Source organism: Lepisosteus platostomus, chromosome 10, assembly GCF_059453375.1.
Source record: "Lepisosteus platostomus isolate fLepPlt1 chromosome 10, fLepPlt1.hap1, whole genome shotgun sequence".
Lineage (NCBI taxonomy): Eukaryota > Metazoa > Chordata > Actinopteri > Semionotiformes > Lepisosteidae > Lepisosteus > Lepisosteus platostomus.
Genome location: NC_142620.1, coordinates 19,679,791 through 19,703,218, shown reverse-complemented (window position 1 = coordinate 19,703,218; position 23,428 = coordinate 19,679,791). Strand labels below are relative to the sequence as shown.

General features: G+C 40.1%; 1 protein-coding gene across 1 annotated transcript in view; it reads left to right on the top strand.

Annotated features, from left to right (window-relative positions):
* The window catches only part of trip11 (thyroid hormone receptor interactor 11), a 28,327-nt gene extending 7,511 nt beyond the window's left edge, over positions 1 to 20,816 (top strand). Inside the window, exons 7-21 of the mRNA XM_088648660.1 lie at positions 650 to 973; positions 1,137 to 1,177; positions 1,875 to 1,973; positions 2,921 to 3,130; positions 3,311 to 6,349; positions 6,856 to 6,996; positions 7,988 to 8,181; positions 8,876 to 9,039; positions 9,572 to 9,675; positions 9,941 to 10,040; positions 11,535 to 11,616; positions 12,639 to 12,753; positions 16,817 to 16,936; positions 17,044 to 17,188; positions 17,871 to 20,816. Coding sequence (XP_088504786.1) covers positions 650 to 973; positions 1,137 to 1,177; positions 1,875 to 1,973; positions 2,921 to 3,130; positions 3,311 to 6,349; positions 6,856 to 6,996; positions 7,988 to 8,181; positions 8,876 to 9,039; positions 9,572 to 9,675; positions 9,941 to 10,040; positions 11,535 to 11,616; positions 12,639 to 12,753; positions 16,817 to 16,936; positions 17,044 to 17,188; positions 17,871 to 18,085 — 5,093 coding nt within the window. The 3' untranslated portion in view covers positions 18,086 to 20,816. The remainder of the gene's footprint in view (positions 1 to 649; positions 974 to 1,136; positions 1,178 to 1,874; positions 1,974 to 2,920; positions 3,131 to 3,310; positions 6,350 to 6,855; positions 6,997 to 7,987; positions 8,182 to 8,875; positions 9,040 to 9,571; positions 9,676 to 9,940; positions 10,041 to 11,534; positions 11,617 to 12,638; positions 12,754 to 16,816; positions 16,937 to 17,043; positions 17,189 to 17,870) is intronic.
* The last annotated feature ends 2,612 nt before the right edge of the window (positions 20,817 to 23,428 follow it).

Below are 23,428 nucleotides of genomic sequence, written 5' to 3'. Positions count from 1 at the left end.
AGACATCATCACAAGCGTCGGGCGCTGATCCGAGACTCTGTGAATACATACTGTAGCTGATCCTAGAAGATAAGATCGTAAATATCCTGTTTACGATGTTTAAACTTAAGCCTGATTATTACTAAGGTGACATCAGGCATTGATATCTCAATGTAAACCATGAATGAAAATGTTATGATCAGACTCTTTTGTTACTTTCTGGAATCAGATGTTGTAGTTTTAAGCTGGCTGCCATGACTGTCACAAACAGCTATGATTTGCATCTGTTGAGCAATAAGAGGAAAAAAAAGACGTAATTTGGTTACCTCCAGAGAGGTGTGTCTCAGGTCGAATGTAGGTGAGGTACATTTTCATAGACGCAGCATGCGTGTTCTGTGCTAGCAGGTGACCTTACTGATCTTAACGGAAAATGAAAAGCTTGTATGACAATAGAGGAGCTTTGAAGTTCTAACTTTCAAACCTTTTCTGAAAATATTGGAAATTTGCAAAGCAAGCCAGAGGGTTATTTCTAAAACTTTACACCATTGTGTATTGAGACAGATATGTTTTTATCTGAAATGTCAAACTTGAAATTGGACTGAATTCATATATGTAGATACATTTTTGTATTTCTGATCATCAGTGTTTTATATGTTGTGTTTTGTTTCAGGTGGTTCCAGCACGGGAACCCAGGAGCATTCCCAAGTGTTGGAGCTGCAGAGGACAATCCAAGCCCTGGAGGAGAGTGCACAAGAGCAGGAGAAGAAGCTGAAGAGTATGGCAGAGAGTCTCGCTGCCTCACGAAAGAAGCAGACTGCACTGTTGCAGGAAAAGGAACTTGCCGAAGCAGAGAACAACCAGCTGATGCAAAATTATCGAAGACTGCAGAACTCTGTTGAAGAACTTCAGACTAGAGTTAAAGAACAGGAAGAGAAAGCTATGCATAAATCACACCTTGAGAATGAGATCACTGGATTGAAGAAAGCTCTGTCAGGTAACTCTTGTCTTCTAGATTTGATCCAGAAAGATGTGATAAAAAAAAGTTCCTGTTGCACAATGTTTTTAACAACTTGCACTGTTGTAATTCAAAAGCATTTTTGCTAAACTGTTGAGTTATGACAGCTGATACGATTTAATTATTCTTCTCTTGATTGCAGCAGCAGAAAAGGAGATATCAAGGCTGAACAGTCTCAGTGCGGTATGTTGACAACTTGATAATATGTAATTGAGGCATTTGCAGGCTATATAATGAAATGTTAAGAGTAATTTGTACTGTCTGCATTTCTTTGTATTGTTAAATGTTTGAGATAGTGTTTGTTTAAATTATAATTGGTTGTTTTTTTATATTTTATAACGTGATGCTTATGTTTTATAATGTAATTTATATTCTATTTTGCTAAATGAGAATCATCCCAATTTGTGTTTACAATTTTTCATGTACTGGATTTATTGTAATTATTCTTTTAGAAAAATATGCCGTTAAAATCTCCAGTGGTCCACTAGATCATCTGCCTGCTGTCCTAAGTGGTCAACACCACAAAGTTAATTTCCAACCCTGGGAGAAAAATAGCAGTGTGATGCATTTTGCACATTTATATATTATGCTAGAATAACCCACTGCAGAAAGCTTCTAGGAAGAAATCAGAGAAAAGCACAATGCACTGATATTTTGAAAGGAAGAGAGATTAAATTAAAAAAATATTTCTTAAAAAATAGCAGGACAATGAAATGTGACAGTGTATGAAAAGTCATTTTGATTTAGCTTGATTCTGAGTTGACATTTAAGAATGCCAGTCCCCGACTCTTGCCCTTATTGTGTTTACGGGCAAGTACAATTTTCCTTTAACTGCTTTACTTGAGCATGACTGTGAAAGCTTTTTTTTTTGTTTTACCAGACTGAGTCCCAAGCAGAAGTAGAACACGCAGACATTCTAGAACTCAATACTATAATTGAGTCCATGAGGAAAGAGAAGGAGGAGCTGGAGCAACAGAAGGTTGGTAGAAGTCAAGAACAGTTCCGTCTCAGCCAGTGGCTATATTTGTTTCTATCCATTCTTCTTAAATATCTTAATCTAGCAATTCTTAAATTATATATATCATATAAACATTATTAGTGAATCTTGGATTGAATTATATTTTTTTCCATCCTGTTTGTTCTGTGCCAATTTTTAAATTAGGTGGCCAAATACTGAGGTAAAATGAATGATTTAAATGCCGAATGATACTATACTTGTATTTCCAGCATGAACAGAACATGGGTTACAGTGAAGAGGGCATTCTGCCCATCTGGCTTGTGTGTTTAGGTAGTTTGTCCTTGAAAAACTTAAGAAATCCATGCTACTCAGGAGAATTATTGATCTACTGCAGAATCTGTCCCTGTTTGTATAAATCAGAAATGACCTTTGGTTATTGCTGGGATCTGCTACACTCTTGGAGTTGGATATATGCTGGTGTACATGTGGAAGTAAGGCGGGGCAGGAGGTGAGAGTACAGCCCTCCATCTGTACTCCACGTTGTATTGGTTGACAGTTTGTGGTGTGCAGCAGCAGCCATCAGACTGTATCTATAGCTAATGAAAAACCACAGCAGAATTCCATTGAGACTCTCTTCTCAGAATCATCCAAACTTGGTGCAGCAAAATGCACATTTTTCTTGGCGGACTATAAACCATTTCCTGCAGTGTTCTGTCCGGGATACATCTGCATTTTTTGTGACTTGAAGTCAGTGTTTCCTTGTTGAGCTTCAAAATTGGTATTGAGATACACAATTTCATTGCTTAACAACAGCACCTATTATGAATAGTTTGGGTCATTTGTTGGGAAAAGGATTCACTATGAGCTGAGCACTGAAAGGCTTAACTACTTTATCACTTTATCTCATTTCTGTTGCATGTATGTATCATGTTACTGTTCAGTTGTGATACTTTTGCCCTATTTTTCAGCTTGAGCTTCTTGAAAGGCTGAAATCTCAAGAAATGCAGGAGAATGGTACCAGAAAAAACGAGGAGCTGGATGCCGTCCTGCTAGAGGTGGAAGAACTGAGAAGCAAGTTGCAAGAAAAGGAACTGGCCTTTACAGAGGGTGCCATGGAGAAGGACAGGCTGGCAGCAGAAGTGGAGGAGCTGGACAGGCAGAATCAGGAAGCCAATATGGTCAGTTATAGTTCATCATCCTTCGTGTTATGCTACAGATTAAGAAATAACATCCCTAGATAAAAAACATTCACAACTGCAGTATCAGGGGTATGAATCACTTGCATCAACTAGGATCTAAGGGGAGATAAATTGTTTTATGTAGGTAAGTCACAATAATGATTTCTTCTTATTTTGTAGCACCTGATTTCACTCAAGGATCAGCTGGCCCAGCAGCGTAAAGATGCAGATGCTTCTATTTGCCGTCTGCAGTCTGAACTGGAGAGCTCAAGAAAGCAGCAGAAGGACCAGGCAGCGATGCAGCAGGAGCTGGAGCAGCAGAGAGAGAAACTGAGCCAGAGCGCCTTTGCTCTCAATGACATGCACATGGTCAGGCAGCAGCTGGAGAGCACCGTCGGGGACCTGAAGGATAAGCTGAAGAGGCTGCAGGAGGACAGCTCCCACCTTCGGAAGGAGAACTCGGAGCTGAAGAAACAGCTGCAGGAAACAGAGGAGCAACTTTCCGCGGCCAGGTCGGAGCTTGCCGGGTCGAGCAAGAGTGCCGTTCGTGACGAGCAGCAGGAACAGCTGCTACAGCAAAAGGAAAAGGAGATGTCAGAACTGAAGCAGGAAATGTCCGAAAACAAAGGTTTGCTGGAAAAGGTTTCAACTGCAAATTATGAACTTAAAATGGAAAATAAAAAGCTTAAAGCGGCGCATACGGAGGCAACAGTGAAGCAGGAAGGATTGAGTCGCCAGGTTCAGGATCTCCAGGCTGCTTTAAAAAAGGCCTCCTTGGAGAGAGACACGAAAGTAGAAGCTTTAAGGCTAGAAAAGAGGCAGCTGGAAGCTGAGCTTAACCAAGCTGAAAACAGGTTAGCAGAACAGGCCCGGCAATACCAGCAGACTATTATGGAGCTTACAAAGGCCCGGAGCATGGATGCCACAGCTTTGCAGACTGAGCATGAGCGCATGGTTAAGCTGAATCAGGAGAAGGACTGTGAAATTTCGGACCTGAAACGAGAGATCGAACAAATGGCAGCCGATCACCAACAAACCAGTGAGATACTATCAACGAGTTTATGTGGGCAGAAACAGCTGACAGAGGTGATCAAAGAGAAAGAAGCATTTATAGAGAAGCTCAAGGAAAGGGTAGGCGAAACACAGGAGGAGCTTGAAAAATGTGCCAGGGCAGCCAAAGAAGGGGACATGATTAAGCACTTACTTGACGAGAAAGAAAAGCAGCTTGGTGTGATGAAGGAAGAAAATAGTCATCTCAAAGAAGAAATTGACCGGTTGAGGGACCAGCAAAGCAGACCTCAACCTATTGCTGAGCCTAAAACTTTGGATATAATTACAGAACTGGAAACTGAGATCACACAGCTAAAAAGCAAAAATAACCACTTGGAAGAAGAGATTTTGGCTCTTAAGAAAGTAATGGAGGAACAAAAAGGAAGCCTTCTGCAATCTCAGCAGTCTATTCAGATGCAACAAAATGAATTAAATCAGGCCAAAATGCGGCATGAGCAATTGACTTTGAATTATGAAAAACTGATTTCTGAGAAAGACCAAGAGATTGTTCACCTTCAGGAATCTATTGATCAATTGAAGCAACAGAGGGAAACACAGGTGATCAACACCGATTCCTCTAATATTTTGCAAGAAGATAAAACTCAGTCAATGAATGTTGAGAATGGAAATGAGAAGCATGATTTCTCCAAAGTGGAAATAGAAAGATTGGTTAAGGGGATCAAAGAAAAAGAGATAGAGATTAACCTTCTCAATGAGAAGAATGTGTCATTGACCAAACAGCTGGATCAGCTGGTCGTTTCCAAAGACGAAGTGGGCAAACTCTCCCAGATCGTCCAGCAGAAGGATCTGGAGATACAAGCTCTTCATGCAAGGGTGTCTGCTGGATCACACATGCAGGACATCATGTACCTCCAGCAGCAACTTCAAGCTTATGCGGTGGAAAGAGAACAAGTGTTGGCAGTGCTAAACGAAAAGACGCGAGAGAACAGCCAGTTGAAGTCGGACTACCATAGAATCATGGATATTGTCGCAGCCAAAGAAGCTGCTCTCCTGAAGCTTCAAGAAGAAAATCAGAGGTTGTCCAATATGAGCGACACTGGGAGCCAAGAAATGGTACGAGAGACAATCCAGAACCTCTCCAGGATTATCAGGGAGAAGGACATTGAGATAGATGCGTTGACACAAAAGTGCCAAACACTGCTGACTGTCCTCCAGACCTCAAACTCCGGGTCTGAGGCCCAATCAAGTGGTGTGAGTAGCAATCAGTTTGAAGAGCTTCTTCAGGAGAGGGATACCTTAAAACAGCAAGTCAAAAAGATGGAGGAGTGGAAGCAGCAGGTCATCACTACCGTCAAGAACATGCAGCATGAATCTGCACAGCTGCAAGAGGAGCTTATAAAATTGCAAAGCCAGATCTCGGCTGATAGCGATTGTAACTCCAAACTTTCAGTCGACTACAATAGGTTGATCCAGGGTTACGAGCAGAAGGAAAAGAAGCTAGGGAACCTGAGTCAGGAACTTGCTCAGGTTCAGCAAACCATCTGCCAGCTGAGCAACACTAAGGATGTGCTGCTAGGAAAACTTGACCTGGTCGCAAGCAGTCCTGATTCGGGCACTCCTAGTGTGAGTGAAGCGGCCTGTAAAGTCACAACACCACTGGAGCAGGAAGATAAAGTGAAAAGATTGCAAAGGGAGCAGGAACATCTACAAAACATCCTACAGGAGAAGGAAACTGTTATAAGGACTCTCCAAGAAAATAACCACCGATTGTCCAATTCTATAGCTTCGGCCTCTGAGAGCGAGCAGAGGGGACACGAAGAAGCAGCGGCAGAGATCAGGCAGGCCAAGGACAAGTTGGGGGCCCTGCAGACGTCTCTCAGAGAAAAGGACCTCTTGATTAAATCCAAAGGGGACCAGCTAAGCTCTGTGAGTGAGAGCCTGAGAAACAAAGAAAACGACAATGAAGTGTTGAAGCAGGCAGTGACCAACCTTAAAGAGAGAACTCTGATTTTAGAAATGGACATTCGGAAACTGAAAGATGAGAACGAGCAAATAATAGCGAAGTCCAGAGAGAAGGAGACAGAATTCAGAGCTTTGCAGGAGACTAACATGCAGTTTTCCATGATGTTGAGAGAGAAGGAGTTTGAATCGAATTCTATGAAGGAGAAAGCATCTGCACTGGAGAAAATGCTTAAGGAAAGAGAGCAGGTAGGTCCATGTTGTTATGTGGATACATGAGAACTTAATTTCACTTTATAGTATTCAAACTGAACCTTAAAGAATCTCTAAAATATTTTTGCTACATCTGCTGAGAACACTGTTTTCTACAGACTTGAGCACAGTGCAAAACAACAAATCTGCATTTTCTGATGTGATGTACAGTGGTTATCAAAAATATTCACCCTCTTGGAATTTTTACATTTTATTGTTAAAATAATGAAATTATGTATTTAATTGAGATTGTTGCCATTGAAACACTATAATGTCCTCCTAAATTAATTAGAAATAAAATAACTGCATAAGTATTTATCCCCTGAGTCAATATTTGATAGAGGCATCCTTGGCAGAAATTACTGCCACAAGTGTTCTTAGATAAGTCTATAAACTTTGCACATCTGGATACTGCAGTTTTTGCCCGTTCTTTGCAAATTTTCCCTTTAGTTTTGCGTAACCACAAAATCTGGGTTTAATCCCACATATTGTGTTTCTAACAGGGAAAGTCAGGGGAACTAAACCAGTTGTTGAATGAAGTCAAGTCAATGCAAGAGAAAGCTGTGAAATTTCAACAGGAGAGAGACCAAGTGATGTTAGCCCTGAAACAGAAACAGATGGAAACTAGTGCTTTACAGAATGAGGTAAGACTGATGCATAATTTATTTGTAAATGGACCCAGATGGTGTAAATTGGAGTAGAAACTCCTTCCTGAAAAAGCCTAAAATATTTATTATCCATCTCTCTGGTACTGTGACAGAAGTAAAATGTGTGGCTGTTCATGTTTTGTTTTAATATTTAAGGTACTCAAATATTTCCTGCACATTCCTCCTTATATTACAATACTGATTAAGAAGTCAAGTTTGAGTAGCTAAATTGCAACCACTGTCATGAAGAAGAATTTACATTTCCAGGTTCTGTTAGCAATATGGAAATAGTTTTTAATGATGATCAATCAAAATAAACCCAAGACCCAAATTCTGTTCTTCTTATAATAATAATAATAATAATAATAATAAATAATAATAATAAATAATTGCTTACACTTATATAGCGCTTTTTCTGGACACTCCACTCAAAGCGCTTTACAGGTAATGGGGACTCCCCTCCACCACCACCAATGTGCAGCATCCACCTGGATGATGCGACGGCAGCCATAGTGCGCCAGAACGCTCACCACACATCGGCTATCAGAGGGGAGGAGCGCAGAGTAATGTAGCCAATTCATAGATGGGGATTATTAGGAGGCCATGATTGGTAAGGGCCAATTGGAAATTTGGCCAGGACGCCGGGGTTACACCCCTACTCTTTTCGAGAAACGCCCTGGGATTTTTAACGACCACAGAGAGTCAGGACCTCGGTTTTACGTCTCATTCGAAGGATTTCTTATATCCCAAACAGTGATTCGGGCATGTACGACTTGGCAAACGCTATACATTCCTTCCCAATGCCTTTGTCCCTTAATACATTCAAGAGTTAAATTGAATCCGTATGTGAGAGTTGACAGTAAAATAGTCATTTTAACCCTTGAATAATCTGATGTTCGCATGGGCAAAAACAGTCAGAAGGCACTGCTGGGGTATTAAGACAGGTCCTCCAGGGGGCAGTATTTCACCCACTGGACTGTGCCCTCAGCTGCAGCACATGAAGGACAAGGAGCAGCGCCTGAAGCAGGAGCTGGAGAGGCTGCGCACTCACCTGATTGAGATCGAGGACTCCTACACCCGAGAGGCCGTGGCGGCTGAGGACCGCGAGGCCGAGCTGAGGAGGAAAGTTGTGCTCCTGGAAGAAAAACTGGCTTCCTCTTCCAGCGCTGTGGAGAGTGCGAGGTAAAGCTACAGGCGTGGTACCTGCTAGCTGCTTGCTCATGGTTTCAGCAGCTACACATCGCACCATCTCTATAAGCAGATGTCAAAAGAGGGAAAGAATTATAACTCATTTTCATTTTTTTTATTTAAAAATAAACAAAATAGGGGCTTATGGACTCAATATTTCTATGTTTTGTTTCATGGAGAAAAGGTGCAGACATTTCATTGACTATTTTATATTTTCCAGTAATTTAGAGACGTGTATTTTGGAGCATTACACAACTATTGAGTTTCACTAGTAATCAGCACAATGAAAAATTTCTGTATGCCACAATATATATATTATATAATATACATATTTAAAGAAGCACATATAATGAGAACAGAAACTTTTTCACTTTCTTTACAAAAGTGTCCATAAGAAATAGCATGAAATGGAGCACTTGCACTTTATCCCTGATGCAAAACAGATTTACTTCAAGCCTAAAAATGCAAAGCGTTATGTTATTTTATTACAATAAATTAAAGCTTCAAACTCCAGTTTTCTCCCTACTGAGAATTTGAGAACTGCCTCTTTCTGAGTCCTGCGTGTACTATAAATTCAAGTGCGCATTATTAAAATATTCCCTCTTGTAAGGGAAAGCCCTTTCAGGAAATTACCATTTTACAGTTGGGTTTTGGCAGGATTCTGTAATTCTTTTTTTAACCCTTGCAGCCACCAAGCTAGTCTGCAGGTGGAGTCCTTGCAGGAGCAGTTAAACACTGTTGCCCGTCAGAGGGATGAAGCCCTGATGCAGCTCCGTACCTCACAGGAACAAGTGAACCAGTATGCAGTTTCCCTCTCCAACCTGCAGATGGTGCTAGAGCAGTTTCAGCAAGGCAAGTCAAATCTGCTGTGGTTCGGTTTACCCTGTACGTATTTAAACTTACACAGGCTTCTCCCTTGACATTTGAGAATGATCTTTTTGCTAAACTACTTCATAGGTTTATGTGTAAATATTGTGTTACTTATCAAAGAGACTGATATTCTCTTTGTGCGGACTCAGAGTCTTTAAGGGGTTGTGAGCTTTAAATAAATCCTCCAAATGCTGCTTATATGCATTGCTGATCTATGATTCATGTTTAGTTCTACTTAAGTGCATTACACTAAAGTCCTTATTAGAAGTGAATTTCCACAGATAAACATGCCACAGTCTGTGTAATATCTTTTTTTTTATGTATGCTTTATTTGGATAAAACTTTTATCATCTTTGCTGGAATAACTGATTACACACAAAAATTGATGTACTGTGTTGTGTAATCTGACACTTTCATATGTTTAAGCCTGATATTTAAGAATGGTGTCTTTCTCATTCCTAGACCATACAGTTTATAGCAGTAATGTATTAGTGAACCTGTATTCGTTTTCCAGAGGAGAAGGCCATGTATTCAGCAGAGCTAGAGAAGTACAAAAAGGAAAGGGCAGAATGGAAGAGGAAGGCAGAAAAGCTGGAAGACAGACTGGCTGCCATGCAGGTATGGGATTAGAATGGTTTCTGCAGCCCTGGTAACTTTTCTCCCACTTAAACACAGTATCTTTTGTCATTTTTTTCCCCCCTAACCTTTCTGTTAGAGTTAATTTGGCAAAACGACTGTAACTAAGCCCAGACAAATCACTTGCCTTTCTATCAGTTCTGCTTTGTGAAACAGTTTTGTTGTTGAAAAATGTTTTTATAGCTGATGTGGGGGTCTTAAAATAATAGGACTGTTCTGGGATTTTGGCCATTTCCTTTCCACCCAGATTAATCTCGATGAAGCCAATGCAGCCCTCGAGTCAGCTTCAAGACTGACAGATCAGCTCGACCTGAAAGAGGAGCAGATTGAAGAACTACAAAAACAAGGTTAGGCTTTGTTTTGCTTCTTGGCTTGATGGGGAAAAAAGACCCTTATCTTTTTTTTAAAGAGCAAATAAGAAACTTAATTCCATTAGACTCCTCAGGGGCATGGACAAAGCCAACCCAGTGAAATTCTTCAGAATGAAAAGTGAAACATGAACCAGAGGGCGCACGTGGAAACTTCATGTATTTAAAACGGAGAAAAGGAGGCACTTCTTTACCCTGAGGGTTGTGGGAGTCTGAATAAGCTGCCCAGCTGTGTTGTTGCGGCTGATATACTGGCTTCTCTCACAAACTGCTGTCTTAGATGCAAGACATTTAAGGGAGCATCCATTCTTCATGAAGTCTTTCTATTTGATGTCTATGTAGTGTCAATGCTAAGTATGCTTAATCCACCTTTTTTGTCTTTCATTAAATCAGAATTGGCTACATTTGACAAGATCGATTACCAGATATTAGCGTGGATTTAATTGTAACACTATACTGAATCAGCAGGACTCTGAACATCTTGATAATCTAAATACAGATTCATTGTATGGATTTCAGCATTTGTAATCCCTGAAAATATGTTCCTCAGCTCCCCACCAAACATATGCCTGTTTCAGTGTATGTGTTTGTTAAAAATAGTTTGAAAAAGTAAGTGTTAGGTAGTTGAAACTTTGAAAAAGATTATACACCCTTAGTCTTCAATAAGAATCTGAAGATCTCTGTCAGCCTCAAAAGTGGCATCCTGAAAAAATGATTTGGGATTTTGCTTTCTCTGCACCCGTGAACCTGTTTAGAATTATACGTGTCAGGATAAGCTCATATAAAGGATACTAAAAGAATAACAATCTGAACAGTAGTTGGTTTGCTTTATGCATTTATATATATAGTTTGTCTTATTATGAAGGCAGATTTTGTTTTGAACAGTTTTCCGTTGTCAAAAGTATAGTATCTGCTGTGCTGCTTTCTGAGGATTGTTCCCAGAAACTGCCATTAATTTTATAATTTACTCATTTTCCCAAATGTAAAAAGTAATAGCTCTGTGAGCACAGAATAACAAATCTCATGAACAAGACAATCTGACAGCGTGTTTAATACAGCTGACAGCAGCCATAATTCACTTTCTGCTCCTAACAAACTGGCGAACCCCGAGTTGTCCTGCCCCATTTGTCTTGTTCAGTCACACGATAGTTTCAACTTCAGACAAACACAGCTTCCTACTAGATTACATCACAGTTAAATTCCCAGACAGTTCTTATGGTCTTATACTATATTAGATGTTAAAATCAAAATAAGAAATGCTGCCCTTTTTTGCAATTTGCCTTAAATAGTTAACTAATTGAGTGGTACATGTCTGGAATACTGCTCTCGGTTCCAGAGCTTTGCTTTTTTTGGCAAAGGTTTGTGAAAAAAATGTCAGCTTCAGAAGACGCGTTATTAATCTTTCAATTGTATGGAATTTCAGATACTGTGAATGTCTAAAACAAGGCTTGAGAACTGTGCTGTGTTTTCTAGTGGCACTCAGACAAGAGATGCTGGAAGAGGCTCAGAATAAGCTCATGAACCTCCTGAACAGCACCGAAGGAAAAGTAGACAAGTAAGTTCTGAATTTAAGACTAAAAATAAACCGATCCAAATAGTATAATATTAAGGCTTAATAGGTGCTTGTTTAAAAAAAAAAAGCACAGGTTGAGCACTGTTATCCAAACACAATTTGTAGTCGGGGCTATGTCAGGTTCTCAGAGCAGCAGTGCACGATTCACAACTGAGCACCCCAGGGGCTGTGCAAGCCTGAGTCTGCCATGGTCTCGCTGGCTAACTGTGCCAGAGTAACTCCATTGGCTTGCCTAGTGCATGTAAATGTGCAGTGCTTTTGGTGAGAGACCTCAGTCCTCCAGTAAGTGCTAGGTCTGCTTTAGGTACTGTGGTGAGCGGTGCATGGGGTTTACAGTGCACGAGTCGGCAGGTTCTTCCTGGTGTGAGATAAGATCACTTTATTGGACATATACAATTTCTTATATTAGTTATTTTTCTTTTTGCATACCCCAACTTGCTCTCCATGAGACACACAGAGAGGGAGAGAAGCTTGGGGTCAGAGTACAAGGTCAGCCATTTATACGGCGCCCCTGGGGAAGTTGGGGTTAGGGGCCTTGCTCTGCCAGCCGCAGGATATGAACTGGCAACCTTCCAGCCACAGGGACAGATCCTTTGCCACAGAGCCACCGCACTGCTCCACCGCACTGACCCGAGCGTTGCAGGTGTCACCCCAGCTGTTTGACAATTACCGATTACGAAAATAAAGTCTCTTTGATTAAAATAACCCAACCAGTTACCATTTAATGAAGCCAGCACTGTAGTTACCGTCAAAACTTTTCTCAGGCTAGCTTAAAAAGTAATCACATAAGAGTACAAAAGGTTCTGTAAATCTGCCTTTTTAGTCTCTTCAAATATGTACAGTGAAGTGCAGATTCAGCTAATCTTCTTACCAGTGAAGCTTTTGTAATGTTGCAGTGTGAGGTTACGTTGGTAATAGTGCCCATTAAAATGGGCTCAATAAAACATCTATAAAACGTGACCACTGTGCCCGTCGGGTAACCTGAGCCTCCTTCGTCTTTCCAGGGTTTTGATGAGGAACTTGTTTGTCGGGCACCTCCACACTCCGAAGAACAAGCGGCACGAAGCCCTGCGGCTAATGGGAAGTGTGCTGGGGCTCAAGAAAGATGAGATGGACAAGGTATGGAGTGGCCAGGAACCTACTGTTCTTAACCTGTTTACTACAAATAATGTCTTTCTGAAATCTGGCTGCTGATGACATAAAAATAATATTATTTCTGTTATTCTAATATTTCTGCTATAAGAGTGGTTCATTTTAAAAGAATGTTATTAGGTATAAGCAGTGTATTTGAATTATCCAAAGATACTGCTTACACATTGTAGTCAAAATGTAATGCTTTGATCTATCTGGGAGAGAGAATGCAATGTGAATAGCTTTTATATATCGGTCAGATGGCTTCCTCTTATTTGTAGCCTTTCTCATCGTGATTACCAAAACATTTAGCAGTTCAAGTCCATGCTGTTCCTAAAGGAATTCATTCATTCACATTAGAATGTAACAGTGGAACTGGTCAACACTGGTCGTAATTACCACAACAGTTATTAAAGGGCTGAACTTTTAAATAGCCTTTAATATGGTATACCTGTATTAATTGCTAATTAAAATCACGCACATACTGCTGATGCTGCAGCCTGATGATCTTTATATGCAAAATTACAAGGTGTATATGTTTAAATATTGGTGTCTGTTGTAAAGTCCCACTCTGTATTTTAAGACTTTAACGGGTAAGACATGGTCCTGCTGCAGTGAATCACTCCGAGTTCAAATCTAAATCCTTTGCAGAGTTATGCAGAGATCTAGTACAACTGGTCACCACGAACCAGCTACATCACGCACTAATGAGCAGGTTCAAAAGCGTGACACATACAGTGCCTTGCGAAAGTATTCGGCCCCCTTGAACTTTTCAACCTTTTGCCACATTTCAGGCTTCAAACATAAAGATATAAATTGTTTATTTTATGTGAAGAATCACCAATAAGTGGGACACAATTGTGAAGTGGAACGAAATCTATTGGATTTTTGAAACTTTTTTAACTAATAAAAAAATGAAAAGTGGGGCGTGCAAAATTATTCGGCCCCTTTACTTTCAGTGCAGCAAACTCACTACAGAAGTTCAGCGAGGATCTCTGAATGATCCAATGTTGTCCTAAATGACTGATGGTGATAAATAGAATCCACCTGTGTGTAATCAAGTCTCTGTATAAATGCACCTGCTCTGTGATAGTCTCAAGGTTCTGTTGAAAGCGCAGAGAGCATCATGAAGACCAAGGAACACACCAGGCAGGTCCGTAATACTGTTGTGGAGAAGTTTAAAGCCGGATTTGGATACAAAAAGATTTCCCAAGCTTCAAACATCCCAAGGAGCACTGTGCAAGCGATCATCTTGAAATGGAAGGAGTATCAGACCACTGCAAATCTACCAAGACCTGGCCGTCCCTCTAAACTTTCAGCTCAGACAAGGAGAAGACTGATCAGAGATGCAGCCAAGAGGCCCATGATCACTTTGGATGAACTGCAGAGAACTACAGCTGAGGTGGGAGAGTCTGTCCATAGGACAACAATCAGTCTTACACTGCACAAATCTGGCCTTTATGGAAGAGTGGCAAGAAGAAAGCCATTTCTCAAAGATATCCATAAAAAGTCTCGTCTAAAGTTTGCCACAAGCCACTTGGGAGACACCCCAAACATGTGGAAGAAGGTGCTCTGGTCAGATGAAACCAAAATCGAACTTTTTGGCCACAATGCAAAACGATATGTTTGGCGTAAAAGCAACACAGCTCATCACCCTCAACACACCATCCCCACTGTCAAACATGGTGGTGGCAGCATCATGGTTTGGGCCTGCTTTTCTTCAGCAGGGACATGGAAGATGGTTAAAATTGAGGGGAAGATGAATGCAGCCAAATACAGGACCATTCTGGATGAAAACCTGTTGGAGTCTGCAAAAGACCTGAAACTGGGACGGAGATTTATCTTCCAACAAGACAATGATCCCAAACATACAGCAAAATCTACAAAGGAATGGTTCACAAATAAACGTATCCAGGTGTTTGAATGGCCAAGTCAAAGTCCAGACCTGAATCCAATCGAGAATCTGTGGAAAGAGCTGAAAACTGCTGTTCACAAACGCTCTCCATCCAACCTCACTGAGCTCGAGCTGTTTTGCAAGGAAGAATGGGCAAGAATTTCAGTCTCTCGATGTGCAAAACTGATAGAGACATACCCCAAGCGACTTGCAGCTGTAATCGCAGCAAAAGGTGGCTCTACAAAGTATTAACGCAAGGGGGCCGAATAATTTTGCACGCCCCACTTTTCATTTTTTTATTAGTTAAAAAAGTTTCAAAAATCCAATAGATTTCGTTCCACTTCACAATTGTGTCCCACTTGTTGGTGATTCTTCACATAAAATAAAAAATTTATATCTTTATGTTTGAAGCCTGAAATGTGGCAAAAGGTTGAAAAGTTCAAGGGGGCCGAATACTTTCGCAAGGCACTGTATCTTTATCAGCAACTTCTGATATCGTGTGGAGATATACGCGTTTGATTTTGAAGTGACATTATTTAAAACACTGCGATGCTTTGGTGCACGCCAGTGATTTAAATGAGCCTTTGGCATCACGGTTGAATGGGAAATCTGTTGGTCAAGTCCTCCAGAGCCTGTGGGATCCTGTGGTTTTCATTCTGCCGCTGATCATAACCATGTGATTGAACTAATAGGATTAGAAGCCTTATCACCTTGTGTTTTTAGACCTCAGTCAGTGGCTGTAAAAAAACGAGTGTGTCATTAGGTTTAAATGTTTTGGAAAAACAAATTCTGTAGTTCTGTGTAAGGTTTGTAAGGTGATTGTCGGCGAGATGTACTCTTAACAGTGCATCTGCCGGAAGAACATGGGTGACTGCTTGAGCACTCTTTGCTGCACTCCATTAAACACTGACAATACTGGAGATACCTGTCAAAAAATGTAAACCTGGGAGCCTGCAGTTCTGAAAAATAAAAGGTACATTCAAGTGACATAGGAAAACCTTGTCCAAACTCTTAACAATGCAGCTGAGTGGGGTGTGCACTTGGCGTGTGCAGTTTTGAACGCTCAATGCCAACTGAATGATTTTTTTCCTGGCTCTTCTAAATACTGGTAATCCATCTTGTTGCACACAAGACAAGTGAGCATGATCCTTTTGAATCAAAACATTAGAGGATTTTTTTCATGTTTTATTTCTTCTTCAACAAAACTTCAGAGGCAACCTGGTATAGTATACCTGCTTTGAACTTTGGTTTGAGTAGTTGTTATCCTGCAGTTTAGAAAACTAGGCATGGTTTTATGTTTAAACCATGGTTAAATCCTGGCATTATGGTAAAAAAATGAGTAGTGACATTGTACGTTGGTAAGCTCAAATGGCACTACTCCGGTGCTTAATTATGTCTTAACAGAGCAGACAATAAATCATGCAAAAGGATAGGATAAGTAATCTTACTCTGCCATGTGTTATATACGTGAAGTCAGGCCACTGCTCAAAAAAGTCCTTGAAGAAACTATTTCCTTATTCATGAATGTTGGCAGAAACAATGGGAAAGGTTTCCAACTATTCAGAAGAATTACCCAACAGTTTAAAGAAAAACAGATTTCAGAATGAGTGGTAAATTCAATTACACTTCTCCTAAGGCCTGTTTTATTGCTTTCAGTCTTGTTCCACTTCATTGCCTTTATTCCTTTAGGCTGTTAAAATTCTCCACTCTAGATGTCTTTTTCTTTGGGAGTTATTCAGTGTCTTACGACCTCCAAATTAGTTCCATCAGCTCATCTGTGAGGTCTTCAGCATTAGGATCGGCCACTACTTAGTAAAAAAAAAACAACAGGATCCCTTCAGTTGGAGGAAGAATCTGCTACAAGGATCTCAGCACTTCAGAGCCATACAATGTGCAGAAACAGCATGTCATGGTCCAGATCAACAACCCAGGGCAGTCTTTTCTACTGAGCAACATTCCAAAACTGAAGCAGACGCCTGGTTTTCCAGAACTGGCCTCAAGTAATCTCTGAACATACAGATAAGATGATCTTGGAAGATAGTCAACTTTGACTGCAAGGGATGCCAGTATAGTTAAAAACCTGAACTGCCATCTCAACTTATATTCTATTTACAGAAACTGTTGCATCCTCATTTGCCTTATTCTTTGTTTCTACAGCTTTTGTTAGAAGAGCCTCACGGTGTAACTGGGTGGGTATCCAGTTGGTTGGGGGGTCGAACTGCTCAAAGTGTCCCCAACACTCCACAAAGACCTGGCCATTCATCACAGATGAACAGCGTAAGGAATGCATTCTTGCAGATTTAGTTATTTTCTTACCATCATCTCATAACAACATATTTGAAAGATTTCATAATTTTGCCCTCATGTTTTGTTTGACTGTGCAGTCCTTCTCGGAGATGTTTGTGAAGTTTTTGGAGGTGGAGTCCAGGCCCACCGCTCCCCCACTCCGACTGCCTGTGTACGACGTAAAGCCTCTGACTGCACACCCTCCTGGCCAGACCTACAGCAGCGCAGGGTGCTCTGCCTCAGGTGTGTACAAGCAGAGCCCAAGTCCTGTATACTGCACAGTACAGTCCCAGTGCTGAGAGACGTTTGCCTTTGTCTTTTAATTTGAATCACCTATTTAAAACGAGGAAGATAGAATTTAGCCAGTCTTGACCAGTAAAGGCAGGAGCTGATGCCACAGGCTGAGTACTGTAATCCAGATGCCAGTCCTCAGGCAGAAGCACTTGGTTGTTAAAGCTGGGAGGGCATGAGTCCCCCCCAGCACACTGCAGAAACTCGGCATTACTCTGGTCTACACTACCTCTGCTGCAGATGCTCTTGAGCTCGCAGCCAGAGGTTTGGCAGAAGGTTCTAGCAGCACGTGTTTCAGGGGAGGAGTGAGCCATGCTGGTATTCGAGTCCATAATGATAGAGCCAGATTCATTACCACATAAGGAGTATAAAAGTGTTGCTGGTTCTACATATGGGATAAAGGAAACCAAAAATGATATTGTGTGGTAAAAATTGTGAGTCTGTAAAAGACCAGTCAGTTGTTTTATTGCAGCTTTAAATAATATCCACGATTGTATTCCCTGTTTTATTAACTAAAAATGGCTTTATTACCTTGGGATACAAGCTGAGCGATTCTCTTCCAGATGTTGCCTCATCTTTCTCTCATTGACCAGTCGTAGTGTTAGTATTCAGAGCGAGGCCTAATATTTTCCAGGGGCGTCTGGAGGAGCGAAAAGACCGGAGTCCAGTCCGTTCCTGGCGCCGCGCTCGGCGGCTGTGCCCCTGATGACCTCAGCTGCCACAGGGGCGGGAGGGGGTGGCCACCTGCTCATGAAGCCCATTTCCGACTCCTTGCCCACCTTCACACCAGTGCCAGTGTCTGCCGATGCCAGTGCTGGAGCTGTGCTGAAGGACCTGCTCAAGCAGTGAGGGGCTGGGCGTCCCGCCTAACTAAAGCACTTTATAATCTAGAGCCAGGCACCACAGCAGCCACAGTAAACACAGGTTTTCCTGTCTCGAGTTGCTTTTCAAGTACTGTATTAGGGTAATTGGTTTAAACGCTCTAATTTTATTTAGAATCTGTTTGCTCCAAATTTTGACCAGTGTCGAATTCTCTAAGGTGCTCTTGCAAAGAACTACAGCTAAATCATAACATCCCCATTCACAGCAACAAGACTATTTCACTATTTAAGTGAAAGGCATTCAAAGCTATCTTTTGTTTTCCAGACCTATTTTTTTTTCCTTGATTGGGATCTACATTCTCTGAAATTTAAACTAAGTAGAAAATATGAGTAGACTTAAATGTTCAAATTCGGGCTTAGATACTTCTTTAATTTGGAACTGCACATCAGTTTCATCTCTAAAACTGCAAATTGTGTACCAGATAAATAACATTGGTTTGTTTGTATATTTTTGTAACAAATTCTAATGTGTACACAGAGTTCTTTGAAGTATGATTCATTTTGAATGTGTTTACAATATGCCCACATTTGTAAATCTTAAAAGTCTGTATCCCTTGAGATTTTAAGTTCACCTTCTGTCACATGCACATTTTAAGTTTTGGCACAGGGGAAGTCGTAGATTTATAAGGCACAGCATCTGTTAAAACTATAAGGACGCTTATTTAAAATTCTCTTATGGATTTATAAGGAATTGAATTACAATATGGAAAGTATATGGGTTAAGCAATAATTATAGGTTTGAACTGTATGCAAAATATGTAAAAGTAATTGTAAGCTGTGTAAATATGTATATTTCTCCCTCATATTGAATGGCATCTGGAAAAGTATATAAACTAGAAAAAAGTAATTCCCTTTAGCTGTCAGAATTTAACATTTTAAAAGGTTTCTATGTAGGTTGGAAAAACTATTTCTGATGCATATGAAACATTTACTGTTTAGGAGCTGAAATCTGTGTATAAGATTGTAGATTTAGTGTGTAAAATATATTCCTCCTAATGGTCACAAAATGTTAAAAATATAATGATCTCACTGCCATTCCTGTATATTTTGTAACCATAGTGCTGTGCACATTACAGGCAATATAAAAAAAGGATTGCATTCTCCTATACTAACCAATTTAATGTTCTTTTGAAATTAATGATAGCATGATTTAAAGTAGAGCACCGTTCCTATTTTCAACCTTTTTTAAAAGTTCTAAATCTGTTTTTTCTGTAATTTACAGAAAAGGCAGGCAGGTGCTCTGACAATCACAATGTCAAAGCCTTAATGCAATGTTATTCTTGTTACCTGCCAGAGGACCATTATCCACTAGTGACCTTGTGTGGGAATTATGGTGGCTGTGATGAACAGAGATTTATGCACATGATATCCTGAAAATGTAGGCTAAATACCCTCTGTAGGTTAATTGGGATGAGTCACAGAAGATAATTTCCTTCTTCTCCCATTTTTCCTTTTGCATGTTTTCTCATTAGTACATACTGTATTTATCAAGAACCATCATGTTTTTCCAACAGTTACTGCCTGTTTTTTTCTGGGTTTCCTAGAGCTGGCTATCCTAAATCGAATCCAGTAGGTTGTGTACACATGAAAATCTTCATTTTGTTAAAACTTGGAATTTCGTATGGTGAAATTAAGTAATTTGGTATGTAACGATGACTTTCATCTCTCAGAGGCTGGTTTTTCTTTAATTGAATAAAGTCCTTGCTTAATTGATCAGTAACTTCAATGTTCTCAGTCTTTACAAAACTGGTAAATAAGGCTGACCTGTTAGACTTGCTTATGTAGGTGTGTTCAGGACCAGGCTTAAGATACCACTGGTTTATCGTGTCACAGAATCGATGTGCCCAAATATTTTTATGCAGTAAGTTTATTCCCAGGATTTCTCTAATAGGCAGTATTTATGCAGAAAGCCTCATTGCTTTTTCTACTGCAAAACATTTTGCTTGCTTCTGAAGCTTCTTCAAAAGAAAAAATGAAGGTGTAGGTATCACATTGTTGTGCAGAAGTCTGAATTTCCTATAAGACTGTTTAATAAGTTCCTATATTGTTTTAGGTCTTAGTAAAATGTTTAAAATTAATCATATGAACTTGAATGCAGTGAAATTTGTTTTGTGTGGCTGCAGACATGGATACAAACCCATTTATTGAGTTTTAGGCACAATTTTTTCTCAGTCTTTGACTATGTTACACTACACTGGGGAAGCTGGGTCTTCATAAGTAGTTTATTTTTGTATCTGGTCTTAAACAGTTTGCAGACACATATCAGACTTTAACGGGAAAAATTGTTTCAACCATCTGCAGATTCCATTTTAGAAGGATATATAATTTCAAAGTGAGCACTTTAATAGCTAATAAATGTTTGGAGCGCTGGCATAATTGGGGAAAGAAACTTGGGGGGCCTCATTTATAAGGATCTGAATGAAACTTAATTTTTCCTTGACTTATTGTATAAGTTTGTACATGTACCAGCTTTTACTATGTATGAAGATGATGCATTGCAAGATATTAAGGATAATACAACTTTGTACCACTAAATGTTCAGGTGGTATAATGTATTTATTAAGCAATCATTAATAGAATGTACTGGAAGGTGCATTGTGCCATAAATAATTGTAAATAAGGATGCAAATTGTCCTGGGTAGAGCTAGAATCTGTTTTTGACTTGTTTACATGTCAATTAAAATATATTCTCAAAGTTATTTTTGGAAGTGCTTCTCATTAAATAAGTGAAGGAATATACTGATTGCAGGTGTTCGAGGGATGTTTATAGATACCTCTTAAAGCTGGGACTTTTCTTCAAAATAGTCTTTGTTGCCTTCTGGTGTATCATTCAGGGTTTATAATGGAAAAATAAATCATGAGTATTGTTAAAATGGGGGGTTATGAAAATTGTGAAAGTCAAGATTTGACTTTATTCATAAGCCCCTACTTGTAAGTGAATATACCCAAGCCAAACACTATGCTACACACTATACAACACACAAGTTACTATGTTTACACTACAGTATGTACAAGCAATGTGTGTCAGAGGCCTAACATCCTACTTACCAGAAAACCCCCAGACTTTTACTTAGTATTAAACTCTTAAACCCTACAGAGGCCAAATAAGAGATAAGATGCCTTTTCAATACAATACAATCTGCAGCTGAATCGCTCTCTCTGCACCCTGGATGTCACAAAATAAGTGGGAGCCTTTTTCCCTGTTCTAAAAATGCACCCTAAGCAGGAAAGACATTTTTAACCAAGGTATCTTTTATACAGGAAACCCAAGTTCCCTAAGAACAGAAAAGCAAGCTTTCCTCAGCAAGGTCAGATACTTAGCTCCCATCAGCTTTTGTTTGGATGATCAAGAAGTCGGGGCTCTCGCCTGGCACAAGCTTCAAGGTCCAACTCCTCTCTTGTGATCTGATCCTCTTTCTCTCCTCTCTTCTCTTCTTATCCCCTTTTTCTGGTCTCTCTGAGGTCTCAATGTGGTCTGATATGTAGTGTTTCTGGACTGTTCCTTGACAATCATTAACCCACAACTTAATTACCTAGATATGCTAAGGTGAACTTTATAATGGTTTCTGATCAGGGGACCACCACATCTCAGCAAACATCCCCTCTGCTTTGAAGCTAGAAGTGTTTAATCTGCCAAATGTCACAAACTTTATTTAAACTCTAAGACCCATTTCCTAGTTACTTATAGCTTAAAGAATATTAAGGGATTTTATTTAAATCATACAATGCACAAAAAAGACCTTATTGAAAATGTGGTGTACAGTTTTGTCTGCTACATTTTGCTGCTTTGGGGTTAGACCAAAAAGACCTGAAATTAAAAGAATGTCCCTCACTGACAAGCTAAAACACCTGATCAAGAGCCTTGTCATTCTTGATCAGGACAAAACTACAAGGGCATCCGATGCAGGTATTCAGAGTAATCGGCCCAGCAGATTTCCACAGACTCAACAGTGAAAGACTAATCAGAGGATGTATGTGTGAGGGCAGAAAGTGTGTTTAGAGCCGACACCAGGAAGCACTTCCTCAAGCAAAGGGCTGTTAGTGTAGCAACTGGAGGAGTTCCTCAGATCAATTAGCTAATAGCAACAAAACAAGCTAGATGAGCCTTCTCTTCTTGTCCTTAACCCCTGGTCTACCACTGGTGGGACAAAAGCGATGTGTATAACCTCTGAAACAGGCGCTTGTTTGCAACGTACGGTACGCTCGTAGCGAGGGGGTAATGGAGGTTGGGTGTGTACAACTATCACTGCTCACACTGCAGCCCTGCCAACATCTCCCTTGTGCAGCACACCGAAGAAACCCTAGACAAGTCTGGCTGTCCACTGTGCTGGCTGTGTGGTGCACAGCCATAATGACCTGCAATGTACAGCCTGGTTTAGATCAGACATCTTCACCTCGAAAGGGCCCAGAATCTTTACTAGTGAGCCAATCAGATGCCCACAAACAGTTTCATTTATTGGGATTTTGTTTTCAAAAAGTGGATTTTGAAGCACCAGGTTAGAAATGCCTTTAATGAAGCTCTACAAATATTGACTACAACCGTGGCACATATCATTTCTGTTAATATTCTCTATATGGCAGGAGCCACTCGTTTGTCAGTCATTTCTGCAAAAGCTGGAACATGTCACTGTGACTTACAGCATTTCTTTTTATGTGTACCCAGTGAACAAATAAGGTGTGATTTCAGGAAACGAATATTGTATTCAATTTCCTGTGTCATACTATACATTCATGTCTAGAGCATAACTAGAATATAAAGAACAAGTTATAGGTTTATTCCATGCTGAAAAAAAGAAGAAAGAGAACACAACGTTTCGGCCGTGGAGCCTTCTTCAGGTATATATATAATATATAATATATATAATATATATATATAACTATATATATATAACTAGAATATAGCTGGCTTTTCTGAATTAGTGTTTATGGCATTTTAAATGATCTTTCGCTCACAGGTTGGACTTCTAACACAAGCATATTGCTAAATGGAAAACTGATAAAACATGGGTTCAAGTAACTTGAATGTTTTTCCTTTTTGTAATAGTTTTAAATAAAATTCACATGGCATCCCTCCTTAAAGAGCAATGTGATTAATAGAACAAAAAAACACCATTAGAGGAAATAGTATACAATATGACAAAGATACAGATTCTGTGAAATCTCCAATTTCAATGTCCTTCTAGCTCTGTCCAATCTCTGCAATCCCGTCATCCTCCCCACCCAGCGTAACTCCCCTCCGCATTCAGTTTGGGCAACTTCTAAAGGGACTTTAATTATGGGGTCTGTAATGGCTTGACCAGTGCTTAAATGG